The sequence below is a fragment of the Dama dama genome, chromosome 21 (genome assembly GCF_033118175.1).
Source record: "Dama dama isolate Ldn47 chromosome 21, ASM3311817v1, whole genome shotgun sequence".
Classification (NCBI taxonomy): domain Eukaryota; kingdom Metazoa; phylum Chordata; class Mammalia; order Artiodactyla; family Cervidae; genus Dama; species Dama dama.
Window position 1 is genome coordinate 2,954,748 of NC_083701.1, and position 16,184 is coordinate 2,970,931.

A 16,184-nucleotide genomic window follows, 5' to 3' on the forward strand; every position below is an offset into this window, starting at 1 on the left:
TGCCCCAGCCCCAGCCAGGTCTGCACACACAGCAGCCACCCAGCTGGGATCTGTGTCCTGGAGACCAAGTTCAGGGCCAGAATCAGCGTGAGTAGCCGGAGTCCAGCAGTGAGAGGACCCGGGGGACCGACTTCCACACCCACCCTGCTCAGGCTGCTCACTCCTGGGCCAGGGGCACCAGGGTGGGGGTGGGCGCAAAGGGCAGAGAAGGCTGGTTTCCAGATGGCCCTACAGAGCTGGCCAACAGGATGAGTGATGGCCGTATTCTGTGCGGGCTGACCAGAGCATCTGCCCCTGGCCACGTGTGGCTGCTGAGCGTGGAATGAGGCTCGTGTGCCCGAGGAACTGAAGCTTTAATTTTACTTACTTTTCACTAGTTTCACTTTAAATAACCACGTGTGGCTGGTGACTGCCCTATTGCATGGTGGCCTGTCGTCCCTGCCTCAGGGGAGTCCTGAGGCTCCTCCCGGGGAGGGCTCCGGGCTGGAGGGGACCTGAGATTTGTCATTAACTGGACTCCAATGAGCACGTGAGCTGTGGCTATAGGCTCCACTGCAGAGCTGGTGAGCCACCTGGCACCGCCCCTTCCCCACGTTGGGCTCCAGGTGAGAGTGGGGAGTCCTCAGGGCAGATCGACGCAGTGGCTGCAGCCAGACCGGGGCTGGCTTGTATCCTGACGGCCCCACCTTCTAGCTGTGTGACCTCAGGCTACTTGCCTCCTCTGTGCCTGCTTTATCTGTGTGCTGGGGACAATAAAGGCACCCCCTGTGTGGTCTTTGTCAGGATCGAGTGAGTAAATCAAGGCGGGCCTGGCACAGATGGCCAAATCCGATGGAGGTGCGGGCTCCACGTCAGAGCCCCAGTTTGCCTGCTCTCTGGTGCCAAACCTCCTGGCCAGGGCCCAGCTCCTGCCCCCTCCCACCTGCTTCTCCGCACTGACTCAGCGCAGCCTCTGGGTGGGACCCCTGCCTCCAGCCCCTCAGGGTCAGCAGGCGTGATGGTGGCAGATGGCGGTAGGCTGCCCACGGCTTCGTCCCCCTCTGGCCTCAGGGCCTTCAGCTCCTGCCACCTGCCTCGGTGCCATGGAACCAGTGTCCTATGGGCCACTGTGCACACCCTTAGTGTGGCCACGCCCTTAGTGTGGCCCCGCCCCGTGGGCCCCTGGCCACCACCCACACCTGGGCTGAGTGTTGGGCCTGGGGCTGGCAGGGCAGGAGGTGGGGGGGAAAGCTGCCCGCGACGCCAGCAGTTACAACCCTCGCCCTTTGGAAGCTCCTCCCGCACTTGACCTCAAGCCCTCCTGCTGCAGCCTCGACCCTGGCCCTCCATCCAACCTCTGCTCCCCACCTCTGCCTAATGCCAGGCATGCCCAATGTGGAAATCTCAGATGGAGGGGTCCACTTGGCAATTGGGGTGGGGGACACCAGGCTAGAAAGCTGGAGGCCCCCTGGCAGGGCGCTTTCAGCCAGGCAAGACACTTTCTTGCCTGGCTGGTGTCAAAGCCCAGGTGGTGCTGGGGTGTGGGTACCCAGGAGGGGGCCACACCTCCTGAGTGGGGAGCAGATGGGCAGGGGCAGAGCCGGGGAGCAGCCAGTCCCACTTTGGACTCTGCTGAGCCCAGCTCGGGGCCGGGACCGCCCTTCTGCAGGGAAGGTGCGGAGAGGTGAAAGCGCCGGCTGAACCCATCAGGCAGGACCCAGGCAGACTTTTGGGGGGAGTGGGTCTTCTGTTTGGGGGACTTGGGACCAAGTGCTTGAAGAGTTTTTCTACCCAGCCCTCAGGCCCCAGCCCTCAGTCTGTGCGGCCAGCTTCCGCCCGCAGGCCTGAGGGGCCCACAGCCTGGGCTCTGGATGCTGGTTTCCTGGCCATGCTGCTGAGTCCTCGGCCTTCTCCTGGGGAGCCCGGGACACTGAGCTTATGTAACCGGAGTGCCCTGCCTGCTCCCTGGCACCCCTCGCCCGCCCTGCCCTCCCTGGGGAGGAGGAGGCCGGGGTAGTTTCAGGCTATTTTCAACCACTCGTTCTCACAACTCTCGGGTGAGAACCGGGTGCAATTGGCGGGTTTTCCTAACACCCCCGTGGGAGGCAGGGCCGAGGAAATGCAGGTCAGGGAGAGGCGAGGAGGCTCCAGCCCATAACGGGCATTGGGGCTGCTGCTGCTGCGAGGGTCCGGGCTGGGGCCCACTGGGGAGCCGTCAGGGTCTCCGAGACCCGGCAAGTGGGCAGCCTGGTGGCCATGCTCCCCACATGTCCACAGCAGCCATGCTGGCCAAGGCCACTCCACTCTTTGTCTCCTTCTGCAACCTCCAGGGGCTACAAGGCGTGGTGCCGCTCGGAAGCAGGAAATCTTGTGGCTCAGAGAAGGGGTGTGACTGGCCTGAGCTCACACAGCCAGGATTGACACCAAAGTCTTTCCTCTAACCAGGTGGGACCTCGGGTCATGGACTTGTTCTTCAAAGAGATGGAGGGTCTTCAAATTGACAGCGCAGACAGGGAAGGCGGGATCCTTATGTGTAGCTCCTGGCTCAAACCCTGGACACTTCCAAAGCGCCATTTCCAGTCCTCACCATCCTGACTGAGCCCCGACCCTCTCTGGTCACCCCTGAGGATGACTATCCACTGCAGCCACTTGACGGGTTTTCTTGGACCCCTCTTGCGGGCTGCACCTGTGTGCCCCAGCCCTGCAGTGCTGGATCTCAGAGCAGACCCGCCAGCAGCGCCCAGCTTCTGTCAGGCCCCCCCCCTGGGCTGAGCGAGCCCTCGGGAGGGCGGACACGGCGCTGCTCTGGGAGCTTTCAGTGGACGGAGATTAAGCGTTGAATAAACAGTGCAGTGAAAATCAATACAGACAATAGTAGAGATCACAGAGCCAACAGAGCCAAGGCTTGAGGTGGTCGGGCCGGCTCTGCACGCTCGCCTGCCACACGTGGTGCCCAGCGGGCTCCTAGCAGCATAGGTGATGAATCAGCCCCCTTGCCCCTCTGGGTCACAGGCCGAGTTCTCCCCCATGTCCCAGTACCCTGCCCAGGTCCCCGAGACAGGCACACTCTGCAGCTCTCATGGCCTCTGAGGGCCAAGGAGGCCCTGGTGCCCACAGAGAACGTGGACACCACCTAGGTTTCCACGTGGGTCCCCCCCCCAGGGCCCTGAAGTCCCATCGCCGTGGCTCCACCAGGTGGCCTCACGAGCTCCAGCTGCCGCTGGATGGAGGCCTGGCCTGGGCTCCGCAGGACACTCCAGCCTGGGTGCTGCATGGCCAGACGGACAGGCGTGCGGAGGATGGAGATGCACAGCTCCACACCGCGTCTCTCAGGGAGTGCCTCCGACCCCCAGTCCATCGGGCGGCTCCCTGGGACTGTGAGGTGGGACTGGGGGCACGGGCTCTTGTCGGTCTCTCTCTTGGAGCCCAGGGCCCACAAGAGCTCCTGTGGAAAGTGCTGGGAAGGCGGAAGGGAAGAGCGAGAAGCGGGTCCTAGAGTGGGAAGGATGCCACATCTGAGATGACAGAGGGAGGCTGGCACCTCCGGAAGACATGTGGATACCATGTGGAGCAGAGATGTGGTGAGCACACTGACCTGCTGGGTTCTCTGTCATGGGCAGAGGTTTCCAAGCCTCTCCTTCTGCCCAGACCCCCCAGCCCTGTGCCCCCACTGCCTGTCCTGAACCAGACCAGGGCAGGGCAGCCCAGCCAGGGCTGGGTAGGGCTCTCCCAGAGGATCTCGGGGGATGTGCGTGTGCACTCACATGTTTGCATTCCAGTCAAAGGTGGCATCCATCTTCCAGCTCCTGGAGTTGGTTCCTGGAACCACAGCACTCCCAAGACTGGGCAAGTATGTGGTTGCTGGGAGGGGGGCCAAGAGAGGGAAATGGACTTTATATGCTGAGAAGAAAGAATAACAGTTGCTCAGGACTTTAACATTTACAGAACACCTTCAGATAGTTCAATTTATTTCACTCTCAAAACAACACTGATAAATAGACAGGTCAGGGAGCATAATTCTATTCTTACAGGTGGAGAAACTGAGGCTCAGAGATGGCAAGTCAGTTGTGCAAAGTCACATGACACACAAGGACCATGGCAAGGATCTCAGTCCTGCACCTCCTCCCTACTCTTCCCAGCTGAGTGCTCAGCAGGCTTGGCTGTTCAACCGCCTGCCCTGACTGGCATGGTCCTCTACCCAGAACCTAGCAAAAGAGGGGAGTGGTGGTGTTTGTGGTGGAGATGGTGCTGGTGGTGGAGATGGTGGTGATGGTGCTGGTGGCGGAGATGGTGCTGGTGGTGGAGATGGTGATGATGGTGCTGGTGGTAGAGATGGTGCTGGTGGTGGAGATGGTGGAGATGGTGCTGGTGGTAGAGATGGTGCTGGTGGTGGAGATGGTGCTGGTGGTGGAGATGGTGGAGATGGTGCTGGTGGCGGAGATGGTGCTGGTGGTGGAGATGGTGGTGATGGTACTGGTGGTGGAGATGGTTGAGATGGTGCTGGTGGTAGAGATGGTGCTGGTGGTGGAGATGGTGCTGGCGGTGGAGATGGTGCTGGTGGTGGAGATGGTGGAGATGGTGCTGGCGGTGGAGATGGTGCTGGTGGTGGAGATGGTGGAGATGGTGCTGGTGGTGGAGATGGTGGAGATGGTGCTGGCGGTGGAGATGGTGGAGATGGTGCTGGAGGTGGAGGTGGTGGAGATGGTGCTGGTGGTGGAGATGGTGGTGATGGTGCTGGTGGTGGAGATGGTGCTGGTGGTGGAGATGGTGGAGATGGTGCTGGTGGTGGAGATGGTGCTGGTGGCAGAGATGGTGCTGGTGGTGGAGATGGTGGTGATGGTGCTGGTGGTGGAGATGGTGCTGGTGGTGGATATGGTAGAGATGGTGCTGGTGGTGGAGATGGTGCTGGTGGTGGAGATGGTGGAGATGGTGCTGGTGGTGGAGATGGTGGAGATGATGCTGGCGGCGGAGATGGTGGAGATGGTGCTATGGTAGAGGTGGTGGAGATGGTGCTGGTGATGGAGATGGTGCTGGCGGTGGAGATGGTGCTGGTGGCAGAGATGGTGCTGGTGGTGGAGATGGTGGTGATGGTGCTGGTGGTGGAGATGGTGGTGATGGTGCTGGTGGCGGAGATGGTGCTGGTGGTGGAGATGGTGATGATGGTGCTGGTGGTAGAGATGGTGCTGGTGGGGGAGATGGTGGAGATGGTGCTGGTGGTAGAGATGGTGCTGGTGGTGGAGATGGTGGAGATGGTGCTGGTGGTGGAGATGGTGCTGGTGGTGGAGATGGTGGAGATGGTGCTGGTGGCGGAGATGGTGCTGGTGGTGGAGATGGTGGTGATGGTGCTGGTGGTGGAGATGGTGGAGATGGTGCTGGTGGTAGAGATGGTGCTGGTGGTGGAGATGGTGCTGGCGGTGGATATAGTGCTGGTGGTGGAGATGGTAGAGATGGTGCTGGCGGTGGAGATGGTGCTGGTGGCAGAGATGGTGCTGGTGGTGGAGATGGTGGTGATGGTGCTGGTGGTGGAGATGGTGCTGGTGGTGGAGATGGTGGTGATGGTGCTGGCGGTGGAGATGGTGCTGGTGGTGGAGATGGTGGAGATGGTACTGGCGGTGGAGATGGTGCTGGTGGTGGAGATGGTGGAGATGGTGCTGGCAGTGGAGATGGTGGATATGGTGCTGGTGGCAGAGATGGTGCTGGTGGTGGAGATGGTGGTGATGGTGCTGGTGGTGGAGATGATGCTGGTGGTGGAGATGGTGGAGATGGTGCGGGCGGTGGAGATGATGCTGGTGGTGGAGATGGTGGTGATGGTGCTGGTGGTGGAGATGGTGATGGTGGTGGAGATGGTGGAGATGGTGCTGGCGGTGGAGATGGTGGAGATGGTGCTGGTGGCAGAGATGGTGCTGGTGGTGGAGATGGTGGAGACGGTGCTGGTGGTGGAGATGGTGCTGGTGGTGGAGATGGTGGAGATGGTGATGGTGGTGGAGATGGTGCTGGTGGTGGAGATGGTGGATATGGTGCTGGTGGTGGAGATGGTGGTGCTGGTGCTGGTGGTGGAGATGGTGCTGGTGGTGGAGATGGTGGAGATGGTGCCGGTGGTGGAGATGATGCTGGTGGTGGAGATGGTGGTGATGGTGCTGGTGGTGGAGATGGTGCTGGTGGTGGAGATGGTGGAGATGGTGCTGGTGGTGGAGATGGTGCTGGTGGTGGAGATGGTGGTGATGGTGCTGGTGGTGGAGATGGTGCTGGTGGTGGAGATGGTGGTGATGGTGCTGGTGGTGGAGATGGTGCTGGTGGGGGAGATGGTGGTGATGGTGCTGGTGGTGGAGATGGTGCCTGTGGTGGAGATGGTGCTGGTGGTGGAGATGGTGGAGATGGTGCTGGCAGTGGAGATGGTGGATATGGTGCTGGTGGCAGAGATGGTGCTGGTGGTGGAGATGGTGGTGATGGTGCTGGTGGTGGAGATGATGCTGGTGGTGGAGATGGTGGAGACGGTGCTGGTGGTGGAGATGGTGCTGGTGGTGGAGATGGTGGAGATGGTGCTGGCGGTGGAGATGGTGCTGGTGGTGGAGATGGTGGATATGGTGCTGGTGGTGGAGATGGTGGTGATGGTGCTGGTGGTGGAGATGGTGCTGGTGGTGGAGATGGTGGAGATGGTGCTGGTGGTGGAGATGGTGCTGGTGGTGGAGATGGTGGTGATGGTGCTGGTGGTGGAGATGGTGCTGGTGGTGGAGATGGTGCTGGTGGTGGAGATGGTGGTGATGGTGCTGGTGGTGGTGATGGTGCTGGTGGTGGAGATGGTGCTGGTGGTGGAGATGGTGGTAATGGTGCTGGTGGTAGAGATGGTGCTGGTGGTGGAGATGGTGGTGATGGTGCTGGTGGTGGAGATGGTGCTGGTGGTGGAGATGGTGGTGACGGTGCTGGCGGTGGAGATGGTGCTGGTGGTGGAGATGGTGGAGATGGTGCTGGTGGTGGAGATGGTGCTGGTGGTGGAGATGGTGGTGATGGTGCTGGTGGTGGAGATGGTGCTGGTAGTGGAGATGGTGGAGATGGTGCTGGTGGTGGAGATGGTGCTGGTGGTGGAGATGGTGGTGATGGTGCTGGTGGTGGAGATGGTGCTGGTGTTGGAGATGGTGGTGACGATGCTGGCAGTGGAGATGGTGCTGGTGGTGGAGATGGTGGAGATGGTGCTGGCGGTGGAGATGGTGCTGGTGGTGGAGATGGTGGAGATGGTGCGGGCAGTGGAGATGGTGGATATGGTGCTGGTGGCAGAGATGGTGCTGGTGGTGGAGATGGTGATGATGGTGCTGGTGGTGGAGATGGTGCTGGTGGTGGAGATGGTGGAGATGGTGATGGTGGTGGAGATGGTGCTGGTGGTGGAGATGGTGGAGATGGTGCTGGCGGTGGTGATGGTGGTGATAGTGCTGGTGGTGGAGATGGTGATGGTGGTGAAGATGGTGGTGATGGTGCTGGTGGTGGAGATGGTGCTGGTGGTGGAGATGGTGGAGATGGTGCTGGCGGTGGAGATGGTGCTGGTGGTGGAGATGGTGGTGATGGTGCTGGTGGTGGAGATGGTGCTGGTGTTGGAGATGGTGGTGATGGTGCTGGTGGTGGAGATGGTGCTGGTGGTGGAGATGGTGGAGATGGTGCTGGCGGTGGAGATGGTGCTGGTGGTGGAGATGGTGGTGATGGTGCTGGTGGTGGAGATGGTGCTGGTGTTGGAGATGGTGGTGATGGTGCTGGCGGTGGAGATGGTGCTGGTGGTGGAGATGGTGGAGATGGTGCTGGTGGTGGAGATGGTGGAGATGGTGCTGGTGGTGGAGATGGTGGAGATGGTGCTGGTGGTGGAGATGGTGGAGATGGTGCTGGCGGTGGAGATGGTGGAGATGGTGCTGGTGGTGGAGATCGTGGAGATGGTGCTGGTGGTGGAGATGGTGGAGATGGTGCTGGCGGTGGAGATGGTGGAGATGGTGCTGGTGGTGGAAGTGGTGGAGATGGTGCTGGCGGTGGAGATGGTGCTGGTGGCAGAGATGGTGCTGGCGGTGGAGATGGTGGAGATGGTGCTGGTGGTGGAGATGGTGGAGATGGTGCTGGCGGTGGAGATGGTGGAGATGGTGCTGGTAGTGGAGATGGTGGAGATGGTGCTGGCGGTGGAGATGGTGGTGATGGTGCTGGTGGTGGAGATGGTGCTGGCGGTGGAGATGGTTGTGATGGTGCTGGTGGTGGAGATGGTGGAGATGGCGCTGGTGGTGGAGATGGTGCTGGTGGCAGAGATGGTGCTGGCGGTGGAGATGGTGGTGATGGTGCTGGTGGTGGAGATGGTGGAGATGGTGCTGGTGATGGAGATGGTGCTGGTGGCAGAGATGGTGCTGGCGGTGGAGATGGTGGAGATGGTGCTGGTGGTGGAGATGGTGGAGATGGTGCTGGTGGTGGAGATGGTGGTGATGGTGCTGGTGCTGGAGATGGTGCTGGTGGCACAGATGGTGCTGGCGGTGGAGATGGTGGAGATGGTGCTGGTGGTGGAGATGGTGGAGATGGTGCTGGTGGTGGAGATGGTGGTGATGGTGCTGGTGCTGGAGATGGTGCTGGTGGCAGAGATGGTGCTGGCGGTGGAGATGGTGGTGATGGTGCTGGTGGTGGAGATGGTGCTGGTGGCAGAGATGGTGCTGGCGGTGGAGATGGTGGTGATGGTGCTGGTGGTGGAGATGGTGGAGATGGTGCTGGTGGTGGAGATGGTGGAGATGGTGCTGGTGGCGGAGATGGTGCTGGTGGTGGAGATGGTGATGATGGTGCTGGTGGTAGAGATGGTGCTGGTGGTGGAGATGGTGGAGATGGTGCTGGTGGTAGAGATGGTGCTGGTGGTGGAGATGGTGGAGATGGTGCTGGTGGTGGAGATGGTGCTGGTGGTGGAGATGGTGGAGATGGTGCTGGTGGCGGAGATGGTGCTGGTGGTGGAGATGGTGGTGATGGTGCTGGTGGTGGAGATGGTGGAGATGGTGCTGGTGGTAGAGATGGTGCTGGTGGTGGAGATGGTGTTGGCGGTGGATATAGTGCTGGTGGTGGAGATGGTAGAGATGGTGCTGGCGGTGGAGATGGTGCTGGTGGCAGAGATGGTGCTGGTGGTGGAGATGGTGATGATGGTGCTGGTGGTGGAGATGGTGCTGGTGGTGGAGATGGTGGTGATGGTGCTGGCGGTGGAGATGGTGCTGGTGGTGGAGATGGTGGAGATGGTGCTGGCGGTGGAGATGGTGCTGGTGGTGGAGATGGTGGAGATGGTGCTGGCAGTGGAGATGGTGGATATGGTGCTGGTGGCAGCGATGGTGCTGGTGGTGGAGATGGTGGTGATGGTGCTGGTGGTGGAGATGATGCTGGTGGTGGAGATGGTGGAGATGGTGCTGGCGGTGGAGATGATGCTGGTGGTGGAGATGGTGGTGATGGTGCTGGTGGTGGAGATGGTGCTGGTGGTGGAGATGGTGGAGATGGTGCTGGCGGTGGAGATGGTGGAGATGGTGCTGGTGGCAGAGATGGTGCTGGTGGTGGAGATGGTGGAGACGGTGCTGGTGGTGGAGATGGTGCTGGTGGTGGAGATGGTGGAGATGGTGATGGTGGTGGAGATGGTGCTGGTGGTGGAGATGGTGGATATGGTGCTGGTGGTGGAGATGGTGGTGCTGGTGCTGGTGGTGGAGATGGTGCTGGTGGTGGAGATGGTGGAGATGGTGCTGGTGGTGGAGATGATGCTGGTGGTGGAGATGGTGGAGATGGTGCTGGCGGTGGAGATGGTGCTGGTGGTGGACATGGTGGAGATGGTGCGGGCAGTGGAGATGGTGGTGATGGTGCTGGTGGCAGAGATGGTGCTGGTGGTGGAGATGGTGGAGATTGTGATGGTGGTGGAGATGGTGCTGGTGGTGGAGATGGTGGAGATGGTGCTGGCGGTGGTGATGGTGGTGATGGTGCTGGTGGTGGAGATGGTGCTGGTGGTGAAGATGGTGGAGATGGTGCTGGCGGTGGAGATGGTGCTGGTGGTGGAGATGGTGGATATGTTGCTGGTGGTGGAGATGGTGGTGATGGTGCTGGTGGTGGAGATGGTGCTGGTGGTGGAGATGGTGGAGATGGTGCTGGTGGTGGAGATGGTGATGGTGGTGGAGATGGTGGAGATGGTGCTGGCGGTGGAGATGGTGGAGATGGTGCTGGCGGTGGAGATGGTGGAGATGGTGCTGGTGGTGGAGATGGTGCTGGTGGTGAAGATGGTGGAGATGGTGCTGGTGGTGGGGATGGTGCTGGTGGTGGAGATGGTGGAGATGGTGCTGGCGGTGGAGATGGTGGAGATGGTGCTGGTGGTGGAGATGGTGCTGGTGGTGGAGATGGTGGAGATGGTGCTGGTGGTGGAGATGGTGCTGGTGGCAGAGATGGTGCTGGTGGTGGAGATGGTGGAGATGGTGCTGGTGGTGGAGATGGTGCTGGTGGTGGAGATGGTGGGGATGCTGCTGGTGGTGGAGATGGTGCTGGTGGCAGAGATGGTGCTGGTGGTGGAGATGGTGGTGATGGTGCTGGTGGTGGAGATGGTGCTGGTGGTGGAGATGGTGGAGATGGTGCTGGTGGTGGAGATGGTGCTGGTGGTGGAGATGGTGGAGATGGTGCTGGTGGTGGAGATGGTGGAGATGATGCTGGCGGCGGAGATGGTGGAGATGGTGCTGGTGGTGGAGGTGGTGGAGATGGTGCTGGTGGTGGAGATGGTGCTGGCGGTGGAGATGGTGCTGGTGGCAGAGATGGTGCTGGTGGTGGAGATGGTGGTGATGGTCCTGGTGGTGGAGATGGTGCTGGTGGTGGAGATGGTGGAGATGGTGCTGGCGGTGGAGATGGTGCTGGTGGTGGAGATGGTGGTGATGGTGCTGGTGGTGGAGATGGTGCTGGTGTTGGAGATGGTGGTGATGGTGCTGGCGGTGGAGATGGTGCTGGTGGTGGAGATGGTGGAGATGGTGCTGGTGGTGGAGATGGTGGAGATGGTGCTGGTGGTGGAGATGGTGGAGATGGTGCTGGTGGTGGAGATGGTGGAGATGGTGCTGGCGGTGGAGATGGTGGAGATGGTGCTGGTGGTGGAGATGGTGCTGGTGGTGGAGATCGTGGAGATGGTGCTGGTGGTGGAGATGGTGGAGATGGTGCTGGCAGTGGAGATGGTGGAGATGGTGCTGGTGGTGGAAGTGGTGGAGATGGTGCTGGCGGTGGAGATGGTGCTGGTGGCAGAGATGGTGCTGGCGGTGGAGATGGTGGAGATGGTGCTGGTGGTGGAGATGGTGGAGATGGTGCTGGCGGTGGAGATGGTGGAGATGGTGCTGGTGGTGGAGATGGTGGAGATGGTGCTGGCGGTGGAGATGGTGGTGATGGTGCTGGTGGTGGAGATGGTGCTGGCGGTGGAGATGGTTGTGATGGTGCTGGTGGTGGAGATGGTGGAGATGGCGCTGGTGGTGGAGATGGTGCTGGTGGCAGAGATGGTGCTGGCGGTGGAGATGGTGGTGATGGTGCTGGTGGTGGAGATGGTGGAGATGGTGCTGGTGATGGAGATGGTGCTGGTGGCAGAGATGGTGCTGGCGGTGGAGATGGTGGAGATGGTGCTGGTGGTGGAGATGGTGGAGATGGTGCTGGTGGTGGAGATGGTGGTGATGGTGCTGGTGCTGGAGATGGTGCTGGTGGCAGAGATGGTGCTGGCGGTGGAGATGGTGGAGATGGTGCTGGTGGTGGAGATGGTGCTGGTGGCAGAGATGGTGCTGGCGGTGGAGATGGTGGTGATGGTGCTGGTGGTGGAGATGGTGGAGATGGTGCTGGTAGTGGAGATGGTGGTGATGGTGCTGGTGCTGGAGATGGTGCTGGTGGCAGAGATGGTGCTGGCGGTGGAGATGGTGGAGATGGTGCTGGTGGTGGAGATGGTGCTGGTGGCAGAGATGGTGCTGGCGGTGGAGATGGTGGAGATGGTGCTGGTGGTGGAGATGGTGGTGATGCTGCTGGTGGTGGAGATGGTGCTGGTGGTGGAGATGGTGGAGATGGTGCTGGCGGTGGAGATGGTGCTGGTGGCGGAGATGGTGCTGGTGGTGGAGATGGTGGTGATGGTGCTGGTGGTGGAGATGGTGCTGGTGGTGGAGATGGTGGTGATGGTGCTGGCGGTGGAGATGGTGGATATGGTGCTGGTGGTGGAGGTGGTGGAGATGGTGCTGGTGGTGGAGATGCTGCTGGTGGTGGAGATGGTGCTGGTGGCAGAGATGGTGCTGGTGGCAGAGATGGTGCTGGCGGTGGAGATGGTGCTGGTGGCAGAGATGGTGGAGATGGTGGAGATGGTGCTGGTGGTGGAGATGGTGCTGGTGGCAGAGATGGTGCTGGCGGTGGAGATGGTGGAGATGGTGCTGATGGTGGAGATGGTGGTGATGCTGCTGGTGGTGGAGATGGTGCTGGTGGTAGAGATGGTGGAGATGGTGCTGGCGGTGGAGATGGTGCTGGTGGCGGAGATGTTGCTGGTGGTGGAGATGGTGGTGATGGTGCTGGTGGTGGAGATGGTGCTGGTGGTGGAGATGGTGTTGATGGTGCTGGCGGTGGAGATGGTGGATATGGTGCTGGTGGTGGAGGTGGTGGAGATGGTGCTGGCGGTGAAGATGGTGCTGGTGGCGGAGATGGTGCTGGTGGTGGAGATGGTGGTGATGGTGCTGGTGGTGGAGATGGTGGTGATGCTGCTGGTGGTGGAGATGGTGCTGGTGGTGAGAAGGTGGAGATGGTGCTGGCGGTGCAGATGGTGCTGGTGGCGGAAATGGTGCTGGTGGTGGAGATGGTTGTGATGGTGCTGGTGGTGGAGATGGTGCTGGTGGTGGAGATGGTGGTGATGCTGCTGGTGGTGGAGATGGTGCTGGTGGTGGAGATGGTGGAGATGGTGCTGGCGGTGGAGATGGTGCTGGTGGCGGAGATGGTGCTGGTGGTGGAGATGGTGGAGATGGTGCTGATGGTGGATATGGTGCTGGTGGTGGAGGTGGTGGAGATGGTGCTGGTGGTGGAGATGGTGCTGGTGGCAGAGATGGTGCTGGTGGTGGAGATGGTTGTGGTGGCAGAGATGGTGCTGGTGTTGGAGATGGTGCTGGTGGTGGAGATGGTGCTGGCGGTGGAGATGGTGGAGATGGTGCTGGTGGTGGAGATGGTGGAGATGGTGGAGATGGTGCTGGTGGTGGAGATCGTGCTGGTGGCAGAGATGGTGTTGGCGGTGGAGATGGTGGAGATGGTGCTGGTGGTGGAGGTGGTGGAGATGGTGCTGGTGGTGGAGATGGTGGAGATGGTGCTGGCAGTGGAGATGGTGGATATGGTGCTGGTGGCAGAGATGGTGCTGGTGGTGGAGATGGTGGTGATGGTGCTGGTGGTGGAGATGGTGTTGGTGGTGGAGATGGTGGTGATGGTGCTGGCGGTGGAGATGGTGCTGGTGGTGGAGATGGTGGAGATGGTGCTGGTGGTGGAGATGGTGCTGGTGGTGGAGATGGTGGAGATGGTGCTGGCGGTGGAGATGGTGGATATGGTGCTGGTGGCAGAGATGGTGCTGGTGGTGGAATTGGTGGAGATGGTTCTGGTGGTGGAGATGGTGGTGATGGTGCTGGTGGTGGAGATGGTGCTGATGGTGGAGATGGTGGAGATGGTGCTGGTGGCAGAGATGGTGCTGGTGGTGGAGATGGTGGTGATGGTGCTGGTGGCAGAGATGGTGCTGGTGGTGGAGATGGTGGTGATGGTGCTGGTGGTGGAGATGGTGCTGGTGGTGGAGATGGTGGTGATGGTGCTGGTGGTGGAGATGGTGGTGATGGTGCTGGCGGTGGAGATGGTGCTGGTGGTGGAGATGGTGGAGATGGTGCTGGTGGTGGAGATGGTGGATATGATGCTGGTGGCAGAGATGGTGCTGGTGGTGGAGATGGTGGAGATGGTGCTGGTGGTGGAGATGGTGGTGATGGTGCTGGTGGTGGAGATGGTGCTGGTGGTGGAGATGGTGGAGATGGTGCTGGTGGTGGAGATGGTGCTGGTGGTGGAGATGGTGCTGGCGGTGGAGATGGTGGATATGGTGCTGGTGGCAGAGATGGTGCTGGTGGTGGAGATGGTGGAGATTTTGCTGGTGGTGGAGATGGTGGTGATGGTGCTGGTGGTGGAGATGGTGGTGATGGTGCTGGTGGTGGAGATTGTGCTGGTGGTGGAGATGGTGGTGATTGTGCTGGTGGTGGAGATTGTGCTGGTGGTGGAGATGGTGGAGATGGTGCTGGTGGTGGAGATGGTGCTGGTGGTGGAGATGGTGGAGATGGTGCTGGCGGTGGAGATGGTGGATATGGTGCTGGTGGCAGAGATGGTGCTGGTGGTGGAGATGGTGGAGATTGTGCTGGTGGTGGAGATGGTGGATATGGTGCTGGTGGTGGAGATGGTGGTGATGGTGCTGGTGGTGGAGATGATGGTGATGGTGCTGGTGGTGGAGATGATGCTGGTGGTGGAGATGGTGGAGATGGTGCTGGTGGTGGAGATGGTGGAGATGGTGCTGGTGGTAGTGATGGTGCTGGTGGTGGAGGTGGTGGAGATGGTGCTGGTGGTGGAGATGGTGCTGGTGGTTGTCATGGTGATAGTGGCAGAGATGGTTCTGCTGGTCATGGTGGAGATGGTGGTGGTGGGGGAGATGGTAGAGATGGTGGTGGTGGTAGAGATGGTGGTGGTGGTGATGGAGACAGTGGTGGTGATGATGGTGGTGGTGGTGGTGGTGTTAGAGACGATGGTGGTGGTGATGGAGACAGTGGGGGAGATGGTGGTGGTGCTGGTGGTGGTAGAGACGGTGGTGGTGGTGATGGAGACAGTGGTGGTGATGATGGTGGTGGTGCTGATGGTAGAGACGATGGTGGTGGTGATGGAGACAGTGGGGGAGATGGTGGTGGTGGTGGTAGAGATGGTGGTGGTGATGGAGAGAGTGGTGGTGATGATGGTGGTGGTGGTGATGGTAGAGACGGTGGTGGTGGTGGTGATGGTGGAGATGGTGGTGGTGATGGTAGAGACGATGGTGGTGGTGATGATGATAGACATGGTGGTGGTGATGGTAGAGACGATGGTGGTGGTGATGGAGACAGTGGTGGAGATGGTGGTGGTGATGGTTCTGCTAGTGGTGGTGATGATAGTGGTGGTGATGATGGTGATGGTGATGGTAGAGACAGTGGTGGTGGTGGAGACAGTGGGGGAGATGGTGGTGGTGGTGATGCTGTGGTGAAGACAGTGGTGATCCTGATGGTTTACAGAATGGGTCTGCTGGTGTGGAAGTCTTCAATGCACACCCCCCCCCACCCCCCCGCACAGGGTACTGCCCCTCCTGACGGGTGTCACCAGCTGGGCTCATACTTTCCCAGGGAGGGAGCTGGGGCTGCAAAGGAGCCTTTGAGAATCAACCAACTTGAGTGCCCCTGGGAGCTGGTGGGCTCAGTGCTTCAGGGAGAGAGAAAGGGTGACCCGCGGCCACTGGGCAGGTTGGGGAGGCTCCCTGAATGCTAAAGAGGGGCTCAGATGTACAATGGTGTCCTTGGGAACCAGCCAGCCAAGTCATTTGCAGGGGGTCCAGGAGGAGCCCCACTCTGAGGTGGCCACCCCTGATGGTCAAGGCGCCCCATGGGTCCCCTGCACCCTTGCTCCCTTTGGTGAACGCTACGCCCACCTGAGCCTTCAGGGTTGCTGAGTCGTCAGCATTCCACATCTTCATGCTGCAGAGGACAGATGCCGTTTCTCTTTTAAAACATATATATCTTACGTAATGTTATGTAAGTATGCTGATAAGCATGGGGGCCACACGGATGGCGGACCCCGGCCCAGGACCCAGCTTCAGCAGAGCTCAGTGTTTTCCCTGAGATCTTTCTGGCTTTAGGGGGAGAAAACCTCGCCAACATGGGTGAGTTCTCTGTGACTCTCCTAGCACACAGGACCCTCTTCTGCCCGTGTTGGACTGAATCACGCCTCTGCATCTTCCCTTACGTCTCCAGGCCACATGCACTGATCCACGCTGTGCCGGTCATGTGCATGGTGACACGGGTGGGCGGTGTCCCAGGCTAATTCCTTTCAGCGATCAGCTCGACTCCGTCTGTGGGTGAGTACACGTGACGGTTCCCCGTCCTCCCAGCTGTGAGGTGCTCCACCCTGGACCAGGCCTCGGGCTTTTCACCTGTCCTCTGTCCCAACCG

The 16,184-nt window shown here is 60.1% G+C and overlaps 1 protein-coding gene across 1 annotated transcript; it reads right to left on the bottom strand.

Annotated features, from left to right (window-relative positions):
• Nucleotides 1–1,998: 1,998 nt before the first annotated feature.
• Nucleotides 1,999–15,709, bottom strand: LOC133042892 (basic proline-rich protein-like). The gene is made up of 5 exons (XM_061123908.1): nucleotides 15,634–15,709; nucleotides 7,191–9,032; nucleotides 5,806–6,155; nucleotides 3,185–3,436; nucleotides 1,999–2,226 (listed from the first exon to the last, which is right to left on the bottom strand). Exons 1-5 carry the CDS (start codon nucleotides 15,707–15,709, stop codon nucleotides 1,999–2,001), a joined length of 2,748 nt encoding a protein of 915 aa, XP_060979891.1.
• Nucleotides 15,710–16,184: the final 475 nt, after the last annotated feature.